This window comes from Prionailurus viverrinus, chromosome A1, assembly GCF_022837055.1.
Source record: "Prionailurus viverrinus isolate Anna chromosome A1, UM_Priviv_1.0, whole genome shotgun sequence".
In the NCBI taxonomy this organism is placed as follows: domain Eukaryota; kingdom Metazoa; phylum Chordata; class Mammalia; order Carnivora; family Felidae; genus Prionailurus; species Prionailurus viverrinus.
In genome coordinates this window covers 10,964,912-10,985,086 of record NC_062561.1, presented here as the reverse complement: position 1 = coordinate 10,985,086, position 20,175 = coordinate 10,964,912, and the positions used below count along the sequence as shown (strand labels likewise).

Here is a 20,175-nt window from a genome sequence, read left to right as displayed (position 1 = left end):
GTGATCATGAAATTGGCTGCACAGTTTGGTTTTATGGACCACGACATGTGAGTTGTGGAGGGTTTGACAGGAGCTGGTAGTTCCAATCTGAGAACATCACTGAAGTGACTTTTGTGGGGGCCTGGATTCAAATGCAGTTGTTTCTTCCAGGCCTATGGGTCTTTAGGGTGGAAAACCAGGGAAGCGGTAAGCAGGGCTCCAACTCTGAACAAGCGTTCCTAAGATAGTAGTGGGAAGTATAATGCCTTTCCTTCCCAGACCCCGTGAGATGTCCTCAGAGGGCTGCAGTGGGAACTCCTATACTCCTCACTTATCCAGAAGCTTCTTCAAATACGGATTCTTTGAAGACTCTTTAGGGTGGCATGAATTAAGGGAACCTGCCATGTTCTCAGGAAACAGATGGAGAGAGGAAAATCTAAAAAGACAGAAGCCTCTTACTTTTCATGGTTATTTTTGAAAGCTGTCTGATTCTCACTCAGTTTCTTTTTGCTTGATCTGAGGAGGGATTTCTTGACATGGTTCTGAGGTTTCCTTGTCCGTTGACTCCTTCATAGCACTGCCTTTTCTTTGGCAGTCAGAAATGAAACCTAGCGGAACAATTATACTCCAGAATCATCACAGGGCCCGTGCTGCAGGAAACTCGAGTCCTTTTTAGAGGGTTTGTTTCCCTCTTCTTTCTTTTCTCTCTGGCTTTCTCCTGGACTTACCGCAGTTTTAGCTCTACATGGATTATTTGATCATTTGGTTCATAGCCGATAGTTTCCAAAAGGGCAGAGGTCATTATATCTTGGATGCCTAAGACAGCGCTACAGGTAAGTTGATGGCTGGCAAATGTTTGTGGAATCAATATGTCAATGAATCTTCAAACAAAATGAGGAAAGTCTTTTTTCATCGGTGGATGCTTACTAATGAGACAGAGCATGTTGAAAGAGAACGTAAATCTGGCATTAATTGCCAAAAGAAAATTATTTAGCAAGAAGAAAAAGTGATGTTAAGAATTAGACTTTAGAATTAAATGTGCGAAGGCTTTAGGCTGAGATCAGGTAATGCATATGTTCTCTGTGTAAAAACAAATTTGAATCAACAATGGCTGTTCATAGAAAAGGGATGAGGAAGTTCAAAGGAGAACTGGCAGAGTTCTTGACACTAATATGTTTGAAATTTTAAAATATGAAGCAACATTAAGTGTCTGAATGTTCATGTTGCTAGGATATTTTTTTCTTTACTGGTAGAAATAGAAAAAGCATGCACTGTAGACCAATGTCAAGTAGACTGTCGTAGCAAATGGGAAAGGAAAAAGCAGGCAAGTCTTATATAATTTGCTTTTTACCAACAGTTCAGTAACCAACCTACTGAAAATGTAATTCTTCGGGAAAATTGTAGGATGATATTTTTCCACACGAACCCGGTACATGTAGCTTCAGACACAGAAATGGTCTTTGCAACAGATTAAATGGTAAAAGAGGTGGCTTTGTTGTCATTTCAGCACATACGTGATGGTAACAATGATACTCACAATTGTCTGATGGCATGGGCTCAGATTAAGAGCTCTCTGCATAAAGTACCCATTTAAAAATAAACGTGGTTCTAAGCAAAATATATCCACTCAAATGATAATCAATATACTGTTATATTTCACTTACAGAGACTGAAGTTGTTTAAGACTTTCAAACTGGTTCTTGTGGAGATACAAAAGAGGATTGGACGACAGATTCCTTTTGTACCATTAGAAAGAGGAAGGAAAGAAGCATCAGGATGTTATTATTTTGGAAGCTCAAGATGTTGCCATTTAAATCTGATGATGGCGGGTGGGAAGAAGAACTTACAGTTTCTGTAGAAGCTTCAGGTCTTGAAAAAGGTGGGCTGGTAGCTCCATTATCATATTGCTAGACAGGTCCCTGTTGATGACAGCGAAAACCCAAAGCAATTACATTGGAAATAAATGACATGGGTATTACTCTTCACAATTATCACCATCCCATTTGACGTAACAGAAAATAGGATCCAATTTAACCATCCTGATAACTTGTTACAAAACAGGGCTGTGTGAGTCAGCCAAATGGATATGTTTTTCATCATTTCAGACGTGTGACATTTTGCTCATGCAGTTCCTGTCTGGAATTTCCTCTCAGTCCCTCTCCAACACATTCCCAACCTGGCTTCAATATCTACTTTGATTAATTTCCTCTGTTTCAGGTACTCTTTGTACACTTCGATCATTCATTTGTTTTTGTGATTCCTCCTGGGTTCAAGTATGCGATATCTTATTTATCCAACTCTATCAGAAGCTTTCTGAGGCCAAGACCTTTGCCTTTACTTACTTTGCATTCCAACTAAGACGGTATTGGCCACATATTATCTCCCCAGATAGTCTTGAATGGATAAGTTCATGCATTTTAAATCTATTTTGTTATAGTACTATTTTTTAAGGAAATTAAAATTTTAGAACAAAGTATCACAGTACCGTCCAATCCATGAAGAATCATGGCAAAGTGTTTCTAGAGAATGTAGAAAAGGATTATCTGGGATCAGAAGGAATCAGGAATCTTTAAGAGTCCAAAATATGCTTCTGAACCAGGGAAGGTATTGAGAAGTGAAACAGACATTCAATTGCTTAAGAGTCAAACAAAAGATTTTATCTATTTTTGATGCTTTGGAGCTGTTGATGGATGGATAGGTGGGAGCTACAAATAACTTAAGACTTAGATATCTTTCTAAAGAAGCTTACAATTAGAATAAGCAACTAGATTATAAAACAAGGACGGAATGAAGCAGGTGCTATTACAGACCTACTGACAAAAGAAAACAGAGGAACGAGTTGGAAATTAGGAACTGTGTGAACAAAGCTTTATGATTTTCATAGGCGGAATAGAAGAACAGCTTTTCAGGTGAGGGTTAACCAGGCTCAGAGAAACAGAAACTTGGAATTCGATGACATCTTCTCTAGTTGGTAAATAGCCCAGCGTGGGTGAAGGATGGAAAGTATGGGGAGATGTAGAAGAAGTGAGCCTGGAAATAAGCACGGAGACAAAATGAAAGGGCCCTGAACAGATTCCAAGGCGGTACTTCCCAGAGCATAGCCCAGGCATCAGAACCAAGGAAGATGCTTATAAATCCTGGGTGCCCACTCAAAGGACTATCTTGGTGCCCACTCCAGCAGGACTAACACTTCATAATCTCTGAGTGGGGGGAGCTTGGTAACATGCATTTAAAGCCAGGATCCCTTGTGATTCTTCTGAACATTAACATTGAGAGCTAGCAACAAGGAGTGAGAGCATGGAGAAGGACAGGGGCAAACTATGCTCTGCATTATGGGAAGACAGTTCTGTCAGAAGCGTGGAAAGTCAAGGAGTAAAAGGATGGAGACCAGGCAGGAGGCTTTGACCCTGGACCAGGTGAAAGAAGACGAGGGCTTAAGGGGGCACAGCCAGGGCTCACAGTCCGTTGGGACATGAAGCGTCATGAGGGTCGGAAAGAAAGGAAGAGGCTTTGAGCCTGGCTGCCAGGAAGGATGCTGATACCACTAAGATGGCAAGTTCAGGGGAAGAAGCTGACAGGGGGGTAAGAGTCATCTATACATTAATTGTAACAGATGCTTTTGAGGAGCTGTCATGATACCCAAGTGTAGACATCCCGCCAGCTGGAAAATTCTGATCTGAGGAGCTGTAAGTGAGCAGAGAACCCCAGGGTTGTAGCACAGAAGGACAGCCACAGGCATGCATGGGTCAGCGAGAGCGTGACCACACAGCGAGACGATGATGTCTTGTACAGCTAGAAAACATCCTGCTAAGGGTCACATTGAAAAACAAAGTACAGTCTCGTAGGGGAAAGGGCTTTAGTGGCCTCCCCTAAGCCTGTTTGATTCCTCTCCAGGCAGCGTTTGTGGTCACAATGGCTCAGGAAAATTATCTAACGCTATTGTAAACTGAGGAGTTAAAAATACCTTGTTCAACTTAATTCTGTAAACTTCTGAATTTCTTTCCACTTACTGGGGACTAGTGGATTGGAATGAATTATCGGTGGTCTTTCACAAAGCAAGCTAATGGCTCTTTTTTGGGGGGGCCGGGGTGGGTGGAGCTCTGCCAAAGTGTAGGATAAAAGGAGGATTTGAATAGTTTTCAAAATACGAACTCCGGACCACCATCTCCTTAAGTTTGTACCGAAAACATCACTCCTGTTCGTCCTGGGCTGTTCACCTGCCCCACCCTGTAACCCAAATCCCTAGCAAACCCCTAAAGCCTCATGAGGAAGAATGAGCAATTCTAAGGGAGCTGCCTTTCACTTTGTGCCATAGAATGACAATATTTGTAGTTCTAATCCGTGTCTTTCACATACTAGGCACTTAGTAAATATATGCGCATTTGGTTTGTGATACTTCTACATGAGATTGAATTATCTTAATTATTCATGAATTCGTTTTCAAGTGACTCTTACTGAGTTATTTCCCCCAGTCCTTTCTGTATGTCAGAGCAAGGTATAAAGAAGGGGGGAGAGATTAATTAAGAAATTCATTTCCATTTTTTAGGCTTCAGATCAGGAGGAGGAGTTCTGTATCCTAATCGCCACTAATTATAATGTAACAGACTGAGTTTTAACTTCCAATGACACACAATTATGTGGGTAGCAGTGAATTAATCGCAAGGCAGATGCTTTTAAAAGTTTTAGCTCTACAAAACATATATTTGAACAGAAAAAGCTCCATGATCTCTCTGCACATTTTTCAATAAGCCTGATCATTCTAGACATTAGTATTTGTTTCATCTGCTCTAGAAGTCATAATTTCTCAAGGGATAATAAGCATCTTTGTTCCTTTGTTCAGTCATGATTAATATTATTGCAGTCATTCATTCAGCAAGCATTTACTGAGAGTTAACTATACGCCAGCCATTAGAGATAATGATCCTTGAGTTTACGGAGTTACAGAAAGCCCATTTGCTCTAAAACACACACACACATACACACACACACACACACACACACACACACACACACGAAATCACCCAAAGAAAATAGGCAGAGAAATTAGCGTAGGCTAAATCCGTATTAAGCCCACTGTTTAATTTTAATTTGCTTTTGGCTTTAGGATAATGTTGGTTTTCTTAATTGATTTGGAATATCCGGGCGTCTGCAGGATTTGATTGCCACTAGTGAAAAAGAAGCCTCACTAGTCATTTAAATTTATAATCTTGGAAGAAGCAATCCTATTTTCCTAGTAGACAATGCTACTTACAGTTCTCCTAAATTTTTTAATGAAGAAAATGTCTTCTCTGGAACAAAATCAATTTGATTTCTAGGCAGAAACCTGTAAGACATGGTGAGAGTCAGCACTGTTGGTTTGTGTCTGCGGTAAGAATCAGTCCTCATTGGGAGATGCCCGTGATCCGCGTGTGATTTCTCAAGGCCTCCTGTGAAGTCTCAAAGTGAGGCGTGATCTGGTGTGGAGCACAAGGCAGGAGTTTCTCGCCGAGGATATCTACGTGTTCTCTCCAGGAAACGCTAGCCATAGGTAATGTGAGGGGCTGAGTGTGGTCTCTAAGGCTGCATTTGGTTTCCATTCTGATGGCTTCAGAAAGCGTTTACTTCCCAACACACACGTGATGTCAGATTTCGACCCCGTTAATACTTAGAGCGGGGTTTGCCTTGTGTAAGGCATATTCCTTAGGAGAAGGCCAGAGAGAACAGAGCTTGAACCCATGGGGCCACAGATGGATTTTAAATGTGGTGGTGGTGAGGGCACTGGTTTTACATTTCCTTTGTCTAGAAATGGAATTCTTCAAGACCTCCAGTACAAAGAGGGGGTTGGCAGCTACCTGCCCTACAGAGGCGAGCTCGTGAGTATGACAGTGATTCAAAAGCTACACGGGGCTGTAAAATAGAAAGTGTCAAGGTAATTTGTTGAGTTTACCAGTGTTTTCTCTCATTACCCACGAGAAAAAGAGTCAACTATTTGCATCTTCTGAGTGGGATAGCCCCTCTTTTCTCATTCAATATGCTGGTCTGTAATCTGACTGATAAATATGTAGCCTGGCAATAACCTCGTCTCTTAGTTTGGTGAAAAAAAAAAAAACAGTGGTTAGACTACTACAAATGAATATACTCCAATTTTTCTTTTCCAACCACCTGTGCAACCACCAGACATTACTGTTTACTACACGTGGAAAACTATTGGTTAAAACGAAAGCAAAATTCTTGTGTTTTTTTCACCAGTGCAAATGTGGCGTAACCAACCCATGGGCACCGCCCCCGCCCAATAAAAAAAACACAATCAGCAATCCAAATCACCAATCAGAATCTTTGGCAGATCAGAATACACTAGATATTCTTCCCTAAAGAGTAAAATTATCATTTTTTTTTTCTTTAGAGAGAGCGACAGACATCAAGGGATAAGTGCCCCTGGCAGTAAGCACTCATTGTAGAGCTAAGCATTTTCTCACACATGATCTCATTTCCTTGGTTATCACGGGGTTAGACACCAGCTCGGCTCAGCTGAGAGGATGCAGTGAAATAACAATTGCCCTCAGCAAGAAGGGGGACAGCTGGAGACCTAGCTGCTGGGCAGCTCAACTGAAGGCTAGGCCCACCGTCAAAATCCATCAACCCATGGGTGCGTTTTCTAGGAGTGTAGTTCCAGACCGAGGCTGTAAATAAAAGACTATTTTAAAATTCCTTGTCAGTGTTTTCTTTTGACTTCCAAATCTATCGAGTTTCCCCTTGTTCACTAATTTCCATTGTATACTTACAGCACTGTGAGTGAATTGCATGACAGAAAGGTGGAATTCGTAAGACATTTTATTCCATTGCCTTCCAAATCCCTAAAATGCACGGGGGAAAGATATTTTTAATGTTTTTGCATGAATCACATGTCTGGAGGTGCTTTTCGTGGCCATAACAGTTCTGAACTTCATTTACAGAAATTTTTTTTAACGGTTATTCATTTTTGAGAGACGGAGAGCGACAGAGCATGAGTGGAGGAGGGGCAGAGAGAGAGAGGAAGACACAGCATCCGAAGCAGGCTCCAGGCTCTGAGCTATCAGCATGGAGCCCAACGTGGGGCCCGAACCCATGAACTACGAGATCGTGACCTGAGCTGACCTCAGACACTTAACCGACTGAGCCACCCAGGCATCCCTGAACTTTATTCTTTACTTCATTTCAGTGTTTATGCTTTCTTCCCAATTATTACAAGGTTAATATAATTAATATTGTGCTTCTTTTCCCCTTCCAATTAATATTAGAGCTTAATAAAATTGAGGGAAAGGGCAGCTCAACATTTAGTGAGTGTTTCTCTCTGTGCCAGATACCATGCTATTAATTATAATATTGCCACCATAATAGTGGCAACTACATTTATTAGACTTTTATGGTGTCAGATATTGTTCTCAGTGCATAATCGTGCTCTTGCTAAATTGGTATTATCCCTCCCCCCAACATATAAGGAAAGTGAGGCTGTTGGGAATTCACTTAATTTCTGGCCACGCAGCTGGTAAGCAGTAGAATTGACCTTCTCACTCAGACGTCTCTCTATCTAAAGTCTGGACACTAAACCATGCGTCATAGATCCTTCCATTCTCACTTTCCTGGCCGCAGGTAGATACTTTTGTCTCTATTTTGGATTAAGGAGACACTCAGGCACAATCATCGTCCAGATACTAAATCCCAGAGTCAGGCATCTGGATCCCTCTGCCTGATGACCGCAACCGCTCTTTCTGCTCTGCCTCTGAGACCCCGATGCTGAGTGTTAGCGCTGCTCCAAGGTGGCTGGGACAGCCCTCAGCGTCACCTGGGAACTGCTGAGAAATGCAGACTCTTGGACTCCGTCCCGTTGCTACTCTAGGGCTGAGGCCTTTTCATCGAGTATAGTTAACATACAGTGTTATATTAGTTTCAGGTGTGCAACATTTCAGGTGCTTCAGGGCTCCCATACAACAGCTGGTGCTCATCACAAAGGTCCCCCCTACTTGGTCCTCTTGGCCTATTTATCCCCTCCCCCCACCCGCCTTTCTGGTAACCATCAGTTTGGTCCCTGTAGGTAAGAGTCTGTTTCTTGTCGCTCTCTCTTGTTTTTTTTTTCTTTCTTTGCTCATTTGTTTTGTGTCTTAAATCCCACATATGAGTGAGATCGTATCGTATGTGTCTTTCTCTAACTGACTTATTTCGCTCAGCATCATACCCTCTAGCTCCATCCACGTCGTTGCAAAAAAAGGAAAAAAAAAAAAAAAGGACTGAGGTCCTAACAAGGCCTCGTGTTGTTTGAGGAGCGCGGGAGCTGTGACATTCTGCCTGCGATCCTTTGTGACAGCGGCATCCTACGTGATCAGGGACCCTCCCAGGAGCGCTCTGACATTACGGCTTCCAGCGGTGCGGAGGAATGAGGAAGAGGAGACTTTCCTGCCAAGTCTCCTAACCCCTTTTTATAGTCCGCTTCTTACAATCTTCCCCATATATGACAATAGCTGTTTTGCCGCCTGTGAACATTTCTCACGTTAACGCTAAAATCGCCAGTCGTGTGTCATTTCCTTTTAAATCCTGTTTTATACCCATCCAGATGGTCTGGTAGGAACTTGATAGTTTTTTTCCCTCTGAAAATACTGTGGCTAAAAGAGTAAACACTGTATTCTCTTAAAAGCCCAAATATTGCTCGGTGGGATGGGAACAAGTGTTTTTCACACTTCACAAGTATAGCAGCAAGGACTTGGCGAGCGATCGCCCTGCTGGTGGCAAGTGAGGGAGCGGGAGCCTGGCCAGGGTATGGGTTTTCCTTCCTGTAAGGGTTTTTTTGGGTCTGACCTCTCAGTTCTGTCCTCTTGGTTTCAAGGCCCTTTCTCATGTGTGATGGGACAATCTTATTAATGATATTTTCACTGGGTGTCTTTTTTTCCCCTCGTGTTTGAGGGAGCCTCAAATCACGACTATACCAGAACCCGGGGCTCTGATGCTGGTTCCCGCTCTCCTCCTGGTTGCTGATGCCCATTGGAGGAGAGGCAGGCTCGGGCCCTGATCTTTTTCTGCTACCTTCACTCTTTCCTGTTTGCTTCCATGGTGCAGATATGCTCTTGTCTTTTCTAAGTTTTTTTTTTTCCCCCCACCTATTCTTAACAAGTATGATTCTCGTGTTTTTCAGATCATTATTTCCACTTCAGGAATGGCACACTTACATGAGACCTCTATGGCCTTAGAAGTCTTTGATAACAGGTATGTAAATAAATAAAAGTCCGTATAAACATAAGGACCCCTAAGAGTTGTAGAAAGTAATTGTGAGGCTAGCTCAGAAAGGACCAGAGGCTGAGGTGCTATAATTTTATCATCCTAGGAGTATCGAGTTTCCTGGTTTGACAGTGAGAAGAGTTCTGCGGGACAGTACAGCCAGCATTTTACAGGGCAAGAAATCACTGTGGGTGCCCAAACTGCCTGTCTCAGGAGACCTTGAAGATGAAGGTGACAGGGAGGGGTGAGTAGTGGTGGTGAAGCCATGAATTAACTTAAGTAGATGTTTTAAACAAGTATTGGTTGAAAGCTAACAAGGAGTGGACACGGTTTAACACTTTGGCTTAACAAAGGTTTGTTGAGCAGTTATTATGTGCTGGTTGGTGTACAAACGCTGGGGTATACATCACAAGGTGGGTCTCTGCCCTCACAGAATTTACAGAATGCGGGGGGACAGGCAAGATGGTGACAGCAGAACCGGGATAGGTGTGTAGGGAATGGGTGCCGTGGTGGAAGCCTGTCCATGGTACAAAGGAGTCACAGAGGCAGTCACTGTAATTGGTTGGTGTGACAGCTTCCTAGAGTGGATGTTTACGCTGACTTTTGGAGTTAACCAAAATTTTGGAGTTGACTGAAAGAATAAAGGAGAAAGACTTTTCTAATTGAAGGAACAATATGTGCTCAGGGAACTGATTATAGCAGTTTGGTGCATCTGGAAGGAAGGCACATAGGAGGAGCCGGGTAGTAGTCTAGATGGAGGAAGGGATACAAATGGGGGGTCTCGGGTGCTCAAGGGGCAAGTCTGAAGTTAATCTGCACACCCATGGGAATTCTCAAAAGATTTTTCTTTTTAATTAATTTAATTTAGTTTTTTTAACGTTTATTTATTCTTTTTTTTAATTTTTTTTTTAAATTTTTTTTTTCAACGTTTATTTATTTTTGGGACAGAGAGAGACAGAGCATGAACGGGGGAGGGGCAGAGAGAGAGGGAGACACAGAATCGGAAACAGGCTCCAGGCTCTGAGCCATCAGCCCAGAGCCCGACGCGGGGCTCAAACTCACGGACCGCGAGATCGTGACCTGGCTGAAGTCGGACGCTCAACCGACTGCGCCACCCAGGCGCCCCACGTTTATTTATTCTTGAGAGCGAGAGCGAGAGAGAGAGAGAACAAACACGAACGGGGGAAGGGCAGAGAGAGAGGGAGACACGGAATCCGAAGCAGGCTCCAGGCTCTGAGCTGTCAGCACAGAGCCCGACATGAGGCTCGAACCCACAAACCGTGAGATCATGACCTGAGCCAAAGTCGGACGCTTAATCACCTGAGCCACCCAGGCACCCCTCAAAAGATTTTTAAACCAGGAAATAACATAATCAGATTTCAGTTTTGGAAAGATGGGCTTTTTTATGGGCTTTTTATGTAATCATGAATTAACTTCAGGGCTGGTTTCCTTAAGAACAAATTAGCTCCTAAATGCATACTCACATCCAGTTGAGTTGAGGCATTTGGGCACACATCTGTTTGGGAAGGGCCTCTAAGTAGTTATTAACCATAGACCTTTGCACAAAGAAGATGTTAGTTAGAAACGAAAGGATATGCCCCTTTAAGAACAGCACTTTTACTGTTTCCACAATTTGGAAACTTGCATGCTACAATCAGCATAGCAGGATAAAAAATAAAAACATAACTACTTCTTCAAAACGGTCTCTAGATATATGTATAGCACAGATAAGAAAGCACATGTCAAAGAGGCTGAGCGCAAAAGTATGATATATAACCTGGGAATAAATATTATGCGCTTTAATTTTACGAGATCAAACAAAAGTATGTATTGAGTAATAATTTTGAAGTTCATGGTAATTTTCCTTGTAAACTTCAAACTTGTAATCATTTCCACATCCTACATCCAAAGTTTTTTCTTAAGGGAAACACAAATCATTTACAGTATTAAGGGGCCACACTGGAAACTGCATTAAATCTAAGAAGCGATCGCAGGGGGCACTGGGGGAAAGAAAACAACCCATCAGCATGTTAAGTTGCACGATTAATTTATGATATTGTGGTCCCTTTTGACAAATGGAAAAATAATGATGCCATGCGATGAACTATAAAGGAACATAATAATCCCCTGCTGATAAATCATTTCAGTGTATTAATAAACAGTGAGAATGTAATTATGAGAACAGCTCTGTCAGTGGGACAAAGGTTTTGGAATGTTTAGAGACTCTTGCTGGGCAAAGGCACATTTCCCTCTGTTAAAAATGTAGTCGGAGCTGAACTCCCAGGAGATTCTGATAGATTTAAATGTAGTTAGGAGATAAAAATGAATACTATCTTTGGTCAACCACTGCAAGTAAAACGTGCCTTAAGATTAAAGGAAAGTAAAGGAGATCAAAAATTAATCAACCAGTAGGTTTAAAATATACCACGAGCCAAGGCTAGGAAGTCACAACAGTAACTGTGGCTGGAGATACAGGAAAGGTTTTGACTAATAAAAATGTTAACGGGCTTGAGGTTTTTAAAGCTCATTTTGCAAGCTAGTGTTAGATGTCGCTGCAATTCATAGGCAGATGTATTGAAGGGTAGATGAACACTTACAGGAAAAACAAGGACTTTAGTCCAGTAAACAACCGCTGGGAAATTCTGGTTATTGGATTGTCATCTAGAATTCTGAAAAACAAACAAACAAAAAACCATATCAAAAATATTTCCACCATTAGAGACATCTGTGAAATGAAACCAGAAAACAATATAAAGCCCGTGACAATCCTGCCTCCCAACACCTGCTCTCCTCTTTGCTGCCCGTCCACACTTGGCTCCCCGTCCTCTTCCCTAAGAGTCCTTCCTAGCTCTTTCCTCCAAATCTCCACCACCCCCTGTCCCAGCCCTTATGAGGGGTTCGTCCTGATTGTTTTCTCTGACTGCATCCGCCTCCCATTGGACTTAAAGACCAGAGACAGACCCTTCACCTCTGGATACTTGAATCCAGCATAAGCTGAATTATTAATTGGCTGAATACAGGCTCCACAAATGCTTTGACCTATTGATTGACTGAATGAAGAGTGGATGAAAAAAAATTCATAGGAAATCACAAATGGTTCTTTGGTCTCATGGTGTTTAAATGATGCATTTATAAGGTCTGTACCAGCCAGCTCATTAGGAGCTTTGAGGATGAGAGCGTGAAAATACTCATATATTCAAATAACCATTTCTAACCATATACGGTATTTTCCTAGAAAGAAATAGACTAAGGGGGAAATATGCCTTCTTTTCTCCTGTTGCCTTTGAATCCAGGTACCATTTCCTCTTACTCTCAGCGGTTCCTGAGAGTAGGATTTGGAGAAGGAAGTGACATTAGACACCTGCGATATGCCAAGTGCTCTGCATGTGGCAGTTTATATCTGCCTTGTGATTTAATCCTCACGCCATCACTCTTAAAAAGGAGCTGTGCTTCTAGTTTACAGATGAGAAATAAAGCAGCCCAGGAAGATTAAGAAAGTTGCCTGGAACATTAACAGAGGCCCACAGCATACACAGGATCTGGATAAAGTTGAAGTTCTGGCTTTTTCCACCAGACCAATCTGACCTACAGAAATGTCAGACTGAAACATCCAGCCTTCTAACGGGCCAATGTTCATTTTCCTGGTGAAAATACAAATATCTGATGTGAGACTCCGCAGAAGGGAGCTGGTGGCTCAGCCAGGAAAGTGATGAAACACCACAAGCTACCATATCTTCAGAATTTTCTATGAATGCTCTGGAACTCTAAAAGGTCCCTAACTTGCTTACTTTCTAGGTCAGTGGGTTTCAACAGAGGTCCATTGAAATGAATGTCTGGAGACATCTTTGGTTGTCACACCTCTGGGAACCAGTACCACTGGCATCTAGTGAGATAGAGACCGCAGATAATGCTAAACATCCCCAAATATGAGAGAACACCCCCTTCATCAAAGAATTCTCTAGATGAAATGCCAATAGAGCTGAGGTTGAGAAATGCTGGAATAGATCAACACCGGATGGACACATGGCTCAGAAAGCCACCTGGAAAAAGCACGGCACAGGTTCCTTTGCACACGACTACCATTTGGCATGCCATTATCTGAATTGCTTGGGTAATGTGCTCCAGATGATGTGACAATCAGAAAAATGAGTGTAATAAACAAGATACATAAATAGATGGAGACTATAAGCATATATAGTCTATCTGATCTATCCGATCTTCTGAAGGAAAAGCTAGGATACTTACAGCCAAGTTAGCTGATGTAAGTCTTTGAATACTCCGGGTCTGAGAGTTGTAATACAGTTGTGGCTGAGATACCTATAAATAGCATGAGCGAGTCAATTAGGCAAACTCAATACTTCATTTTAGTCACATATAATCAGAATATGAGCCGCTGATGATGATTATGGAGTAGGGACATCTGTTTCTGAAAGCACTCAGCTGGATAAGAAGATACAGATAACCACGAACCTGGTGTGTATGACACTGGGGACAGGACCAGCAAACTGGTCACAAATAACGTGTTGGGATATTCTGTTAAGAGTATAAGAGTAGGTGATTTTTGCTTCTGTCACTTTTGGTCACATCCTTAGTAGACTAGCATTTTAAGAAAACAGATAGGTAAGTTAGCAAGGGTTAGAAAAAAAATGCTAAAATATTGTGGAAATGACCCAAACTTCAGAAGACAAGGTTAAGGAGAGCCTTTGTTTCTGTCTTCTGGTAAAACTAGGAATCTTTTAATAATTCCGTTAGGTTAATAACTCATCTAAGTACTTTCTGGTAACCTATTTCTCCCATTTTGCTATAGCCAAGTCAAGCCTTTAAAAAGTGCCATTTCTACTCTTTTAATCTTTACTTAAAATTGTACTCATAGTTGAAAAGAAGTTACTCACAATATTTGCAGATTATGTAATCCAAAAAATGCTCTCCGTGATATGTGCGTAATACAATTATGCTGAAGAAATCTGGTGGGAACGAGACAGAAGAGCCATGTGATTAGGGTGTAGGTACTTTATCGAGTTGTGGCACATAGTCTCCACTTGATTCATCTAAAGACAATTGGCGAAACTGGTTTATGAAGTCCCAAGTCCTACTCTTATGTCGGGTGGTGGTGGTGTCGCCCACGAGATGGCTGTGAAACTAACCAACGCTTGTCTCCCACTGGCAACCATGCAGTGAGATTTGGGCGTCTCTGGTCTGCCCCGCTGAGCTCCCGGGTGACGAGTTTGAGGAGGGACGTGGGCTCGTGTTGCGGTTTTCTTATTCTGACTTGCAGATGATGCTCCCCATGTGAGATGGGCCCGGGCCCGTGTCTCACTGCTGAGCTTTTTATTCTTTCAGCACAGAGTTCCACCTTTAATTCCCCATTTCTCTTCATTCTATTCCCATGAAAAAAGGAGAGGGCAAGTCTCATTTGTTTCTATTGCGAGATACTGAGCGGGAAGCACAAAGGGAGTTAGTGAGGTACTCAAGGTCACAGCTGCATCCATAGTGGAACTGAGGCTCGTATCTCAACTTCAGCTCACAGGGTCACGATTTACTTACCCCCTGAAGCAATTTACCAATATAGCATTGATTCAATAATAGCACTGTTGGGAGTATCTAAGTAAAATAATTTCCATTCCCTGTGATTATGATACAATGGGAGTTTGGCCTTGAATTCGTATTTTCTCAAGGTATTTAGGAGCAGGAAATATCCACACTAATAATAGTGACTAATGACTACATAGTGTTTTGAATGGCTTCCCTAGCTCTTATTTTGATCTGGTTCAGTTCCTAAAATCTCACACAACACTTCCTTAATTGTTAGGAGACTTCACTGCAAAACCATTAGTAGAACACGTGCTCCTTTGGCAGCTGGCTGTACTTTGAATTTTGTTATACTATAACTATTCTCTAGCAAAGCTTCCCAGCCTTTGAATTATGAAGCCATTATAGGAGTGCCAGGATATTGAAGCCCTCAGCCCTCAAGGTAGCGAGGTAAAGCTGATATCAGCTCCCAGTTATCAGCAAACCCATCCATCCCAAGTTCAAACCCAAGTGTTGAACAGATATTGTCATTTTCTCTGTGTTCCACCAAGTGGCAGAGGTTGGTACTACAGCACACGCATTACATCCATAAGATACAGAGCGTCAGTTTCAATCTCACCAAGTAAACTTGAAACCCATTGAGACCTCGTGTCATTCCACCCCTTCTCTCCCCCCTCCCCGCCCCACGTCTATGAGGAGATGCTTCCCATTACAGCATACATTGTCATTTGGTTTTAAAGTTCTGCTATGAATAGAATGAATCCGTACGGATCAATATCTGTTTTGGCATTTCAAAGCCCCTGGAGTGATGTAATAAAAATGAACGTAATGAGTTACAATAGTAAGTGAAAATAGAAAAATAATACAATGCTATAATATACATATGTTGAAGTTCCTCTTAAACATAAAATTTACTACCTAACTAGTGTTAGTTATATTTTATTACAGATAATGAATGCAAGGGGCACCTGGGTGGCTCAGTAGGTTGAGTGTCTGACTCTTGACTTCAGCTCAGGTCATGATCTCACCCCGGGAGATGGAGCCTTGTGTGGGGCTCTGGGCTGACAGGGCGGGGCCGCTTGGGATTCTCTCTCCCTCGCTTTCTGCCCCTCCCCCACTCGTGTGCGCCTGCGCACGTGCTTCTCTCTCTCTCTCTCCCAAAATAAATACATAAACTTTAAAAAATATAATGAATTCAAAATTGCCATGCACATTTTACCTACATGTTGTCAATCTTGAAGAGATGAGCGCGGTCATAAATTGTGCATTTGGCTCCGTGCTTTCCACCTGCATGACTCACTGGACGTGTGCAGCCTATCTGCCTTCCCTGACATGAATTGAGACCCCAACACCTTATTTACTTATTTTTTTTAACGTTTATTTATTTTTGAGATAGAAAGAGACAGAGCGTGAACGGGGGAGGGGCAGAGAGAGGGAGACACAGAATCTGAAACAGGCTCCAGGCTCTGAGCCATCAGCACAGAGCCCAACGCGGGGCTCGAACTCACGTACCGGGAGATCACGACCTGAACCGAAGTCGGACCCCCAACACTTTAAATAAGGAAGAGCCTCTAGTCACCTGCTGGGCTTCAGCTTGCTGGCACCTACCAGAGAACTGGAGCTCCAAGTCCCCTGTCTCAGACTTAGGCTACTGAATTTTAACTTGATCCTGTAGCGTCCCCTTGCTTCTTTGTAGAATAGTAGCTTGGTGACTACGAGGGGAAATTGGGAACCGTAACAGTTTGGCAAGTGGTGTCCTCTTTTTATTCAGAGCCGAGATGTGAGCCCATTTAATATACTTTCCACTGAATGGCTTTTCTAAGAATAACTTACTGGTTCATGAATTCCTGCTGTTTCAGCTGTCAGGACTTTTCAAGCAGAAACGCCAGGAATTTATGTACCTGAAACTAAAGCAAATAAATGCTTTAATGACATGCATGTTTATAGGCTATTTTTTAATGCAACATTTTGTATTCATGAGCCAGGCAGACTCCTTGAATTATATTTTGTTGTCAATGGTTGTTTTGAACTAGAACCATGTTTAAGAAGAAATTCCTAATTTATGTAAGGTTTATGTCACAATGAGGAGGAAGGCTGCTGCTGGTTTCCATGGTAGTGGTGATAGAGTAATATAGTCACTGTTAAAGTCTATTTTATTTCTTTGAAAGGTCATCTTAAATCTCTTCCCTCCCCCCCCCAACATTAGAAAGGCTTGATATTTTTAAAAGATTATTAAAATGAATAATCTGACCAATAGTAAAAACATTCAGGTAAGTTCAACAACATTTATTCATTTGGCAATTAAAATTTCATTTTGATTTATGAACTTCTTCTTCTGGTTGCCTAAATGACCTCAACCCACTGACTATTTAGAACATTCTAGACCACAGACTCACTCAACGTTAGAGTCAATGATCTCTTAGGATATATTCCAGTTTGTATAGTAAGATGTGCTTGACGTGGGTTCTGGGCAAAATCACAAAACAAGCTATTTAGGAAACCGCCTGTGAATACCTCAAGAAGAAAATGAACAGGGCACTTCATGAGAAACAAGTCATGTCAGACTAACTTGATTTTCTTTTTTGAAAAACTGATCAGTCCAACACCAACAGTGGCTGACACTGCTTCTATGTCTAGCATGCATTGATCAAGTGGCTTTATGATGTGTTTGTGGCCAAAATAAAGAATAATACACATTGCTTGAAGGACAGTGATGAAGGACTCTGGAAAGAGTATTTGGCACTGTCCTCTTCAATATTTTACTCCATGATTTGGGTAAAGATGGTTCATCCAATTTTCAGGTGACAGAATGCGGACCTCTCAGCAGTCATATTCATATTTATATGAATATTCAGCATAGTCATAGTGAATATGTTGAATTTTCCAAAAAGTTCATTACAGTCTGATAAGAAAAGCTGAACCGAACAGGTTGAAACTGAACAGGGTTACATTTATGGACCTACAACTAGCTCTCAAATGCCAAGTGCACAGATGCAGGATGGAGACGCCATCACTTTGCAGAAACACCTATGGCACGGGATGGGGAATTTTAGAAGCATGACCGCTAAGAGTTACGGGTATGAAATAGCCACCAAGATATCAAATGTAAGCTTGGAGCATATAGAGTTTAGAAAAGAAGTCTTGCTAGCTTTCGTCTGTCCGTCCCCGCCCATGTCACAGTGACAATATTACATTTATTCTAGATACTACGTGGAAGGCAAGTGTAGGTGACCATATACAGATTAATGTGACCAGGATGATGATCCGATTTGAAACCACATCCTTTGGGGGAGAAGTCTGCTGGAAGAGACTCGTGTAATATGCAGCGTGATAAGAGCCAGCTTTAACTATTACAGTTAAGTAGAGGACTGATTGGGTGTGTTTTGAACAGTTTCATGGCGTAAGTCTAAGAAAGATGGAGAGCTTTAAAGACACGCTTGGCAGTAGTAGATTTAAATGACAGGACAAAATTTATTGGTGTATTCTTTGAAGTGTCTTCTGCTCAGCGCACCCTCATGACCTTCCTGGCTTATTTTACTCCATGGCTCTCATCAGTATCTAACAAACTATGTATTTTCTATTTTATTGCCTATCCTCCTCCACTGTACCTTTAACTCCATGAAGAGAGGGCTTTTCACATGTGTTGTTCACTGCTGTATCCTCAGTACTTGGAGCCTGGCAGGTATCGACAAATGTTTGTTGAAAGAATGAATGAATATGTGGTTTTGTCAGCTTTTACCCTCCTGCGGGATGTTTCCAAGGATCCTGGGAGTTGTTCATTTCTTCCTTACCCAGACACCTTTTCCTGGGGATGGTTTTGGTTTTGCCACATCGGCTATTTGGGATGTTGTAATGCGGAATAGGGAAGGAGAAGGTAAGAGTGGAGGACAGGAGAGAGAAGGGTATGACTGAGGCTGGGGGTTGGAGGAGTGGCAGGGGCGACTGAGGAGTGGAGAAAAGGGGGTGGGGGTAGGAGGTTTAAGGACAGATGGCTGAGCTCATGAGCTGCTTTATGATACTTAAGTAATGGTTGTAAAGACCTTGTGTTATGTTCAAACCAAAGCTTGGTTAACGGACGTTTTCATCAACGGGAACAATATTCTGAGACTGGACCAAACAGTTAAGCTTCCAAAAGATCACAGTCAGAGGTTTGGCTTTGAGGCCAAGATCTAATACTTGTCATCTGACTGCCTTTGAACAAATAATCCCTCTTCTCTAGAATAGGTATCCTCATTCCTGAAAGAACCTTGTAATGCCCACCCCCATTTCGCAGATTATGGGGCTCAAAGTCCGAGTGAGAATTCCAAATGTTGGGATTCTTTGTGAACTTTAAAAGGTGATATATAAATATAAGGAACTGTGCTGTACTCTGCCTAGGATAAACACTTAGTGAGTGTTTCCTGATGAGGGTCCCCTAATCTTTTTTCTCTGAGCCTCTGGGAGAATCAGCTTGCCTCGTTGATTCAAATAGCATCAAATAGCACCTTGCATCAGGAGAGCTTCAGCCGGGTGATGATGTGGCATCTAAGTTTTCTCAAAGTAGAAGTAAACATTTACTTGGAGAACTTTCCAGCTGACCTGGGCAATTAAGGTCAATCCCTATTTTATTTCACTAGGAGAAATTGGGGCCTGGATTATCAGAATTAGTGATTCCATATCCTTCCCCTACGTGGGCTAGCCGATACTATCAGAGATAAGTATTGACATAAATCAGTGGTCCACAAAAGGACTTGGTAGGAGAAGTTGAAATGTACCCCTCCTTTGCTTGATCCTCTGGTGATCTCTCTGCCTTCCCAGAAGTCAGTTTGTCCCAAATTCGAGGGCACATGTAGAAAAGGGAGTTCTGCGTGGGGCAGGACAGTATGTGTTGGTAGAACATTCAGTCTGATGCTAGAACAACATCCATCTCTGGTTCCTGGCTATTGCAAAATAAACACTGCACTGAGCATCAGAATATATGGGCTTTCACTCTGGCTCTTCTGCTTACTAGTCGTAGATCTTAGTTAAATCATTTAACCATTGCAGACTTTAGTTACCTCGTGAACAATAAGAGCACTTAATTAGAAATTCATAAAACTTCTATGACTCTAGATAACAGAACTGAAACAGGTACTCTACAACATGAATCTTTTTCCTTCCTTCCTGTTACTGCCATTTTCCCCCCCTCCCTTGAGCATTATTGAGGCCGTGCAAGAACCGTATTGACTCACAGGATGAACATGTGGTGATTCCAAGAATTTCCAGTAAGAATAACAGCAGTATAGTTAGGGTTTCCTCTCTAGATTCATCTGGAAACCCAGAGTCCGTGCATAGCTACTCCTCTGCGGCAATGTGAACATGACAACACGCCCCACAATGGAGCAGAAGGTCGTGACTGCGGATGGCATTGACAGAGGCTGTGATCGAACCCAGGCATGATTATCTCTGTTCACATAAGATTCT

General features: G+C 42.1%; 1 protein-coding gene across 1 annotated transcript in view; it reads right to left on the bottom strand.

Annotated features, from left to right (window-relative positions):
• Positions 1 to 20,175, bottom strand: part of RXFP2 (relaxin family peptide receptor 2) — a 59,981-nt gene that overhangs the window by 12,774 nt on the left and 27,032 nt on the right. Inside the window, exons 7-14 of the mRNA XM_047855291.1 lie at positions 14,097 to 14,168; positions 13,450 to 13,521; positions 11,802 to 11,873; positions 10,689 to 10,760; positions 6,741 to 6,812; positions 5,231 to 5,302; positions 1,827 to 1,898; positions 1,644 to 1,715 (exon numbers count right to left, since the gene is read on the bottom strand). Of these exons, the coding sequence (XP_047711247.1) occupies positions 1,644 to 1,715; positions 1,827 to 1,898; positions 5,231 to 5,302; positions 6,741 to 6,812; positions 10,689 to 10,760; positions 11,802 to 11,873; positions 13,450 to 13,521; positions 14,097 to 14,168 (576 nt within the window). The remainder of the gene's footprint in view (positions 1 to 1,643; positions 1,716 to 1,826; positions 1,899 to 5,230; positions 5,303 to 6,740; positions 6,813 to 10,688; positions 10,761 to 11,801; positions 11,874 to 13,449; positions 13,522 to 14,096; positions 14,169 to 20,175) is intronic.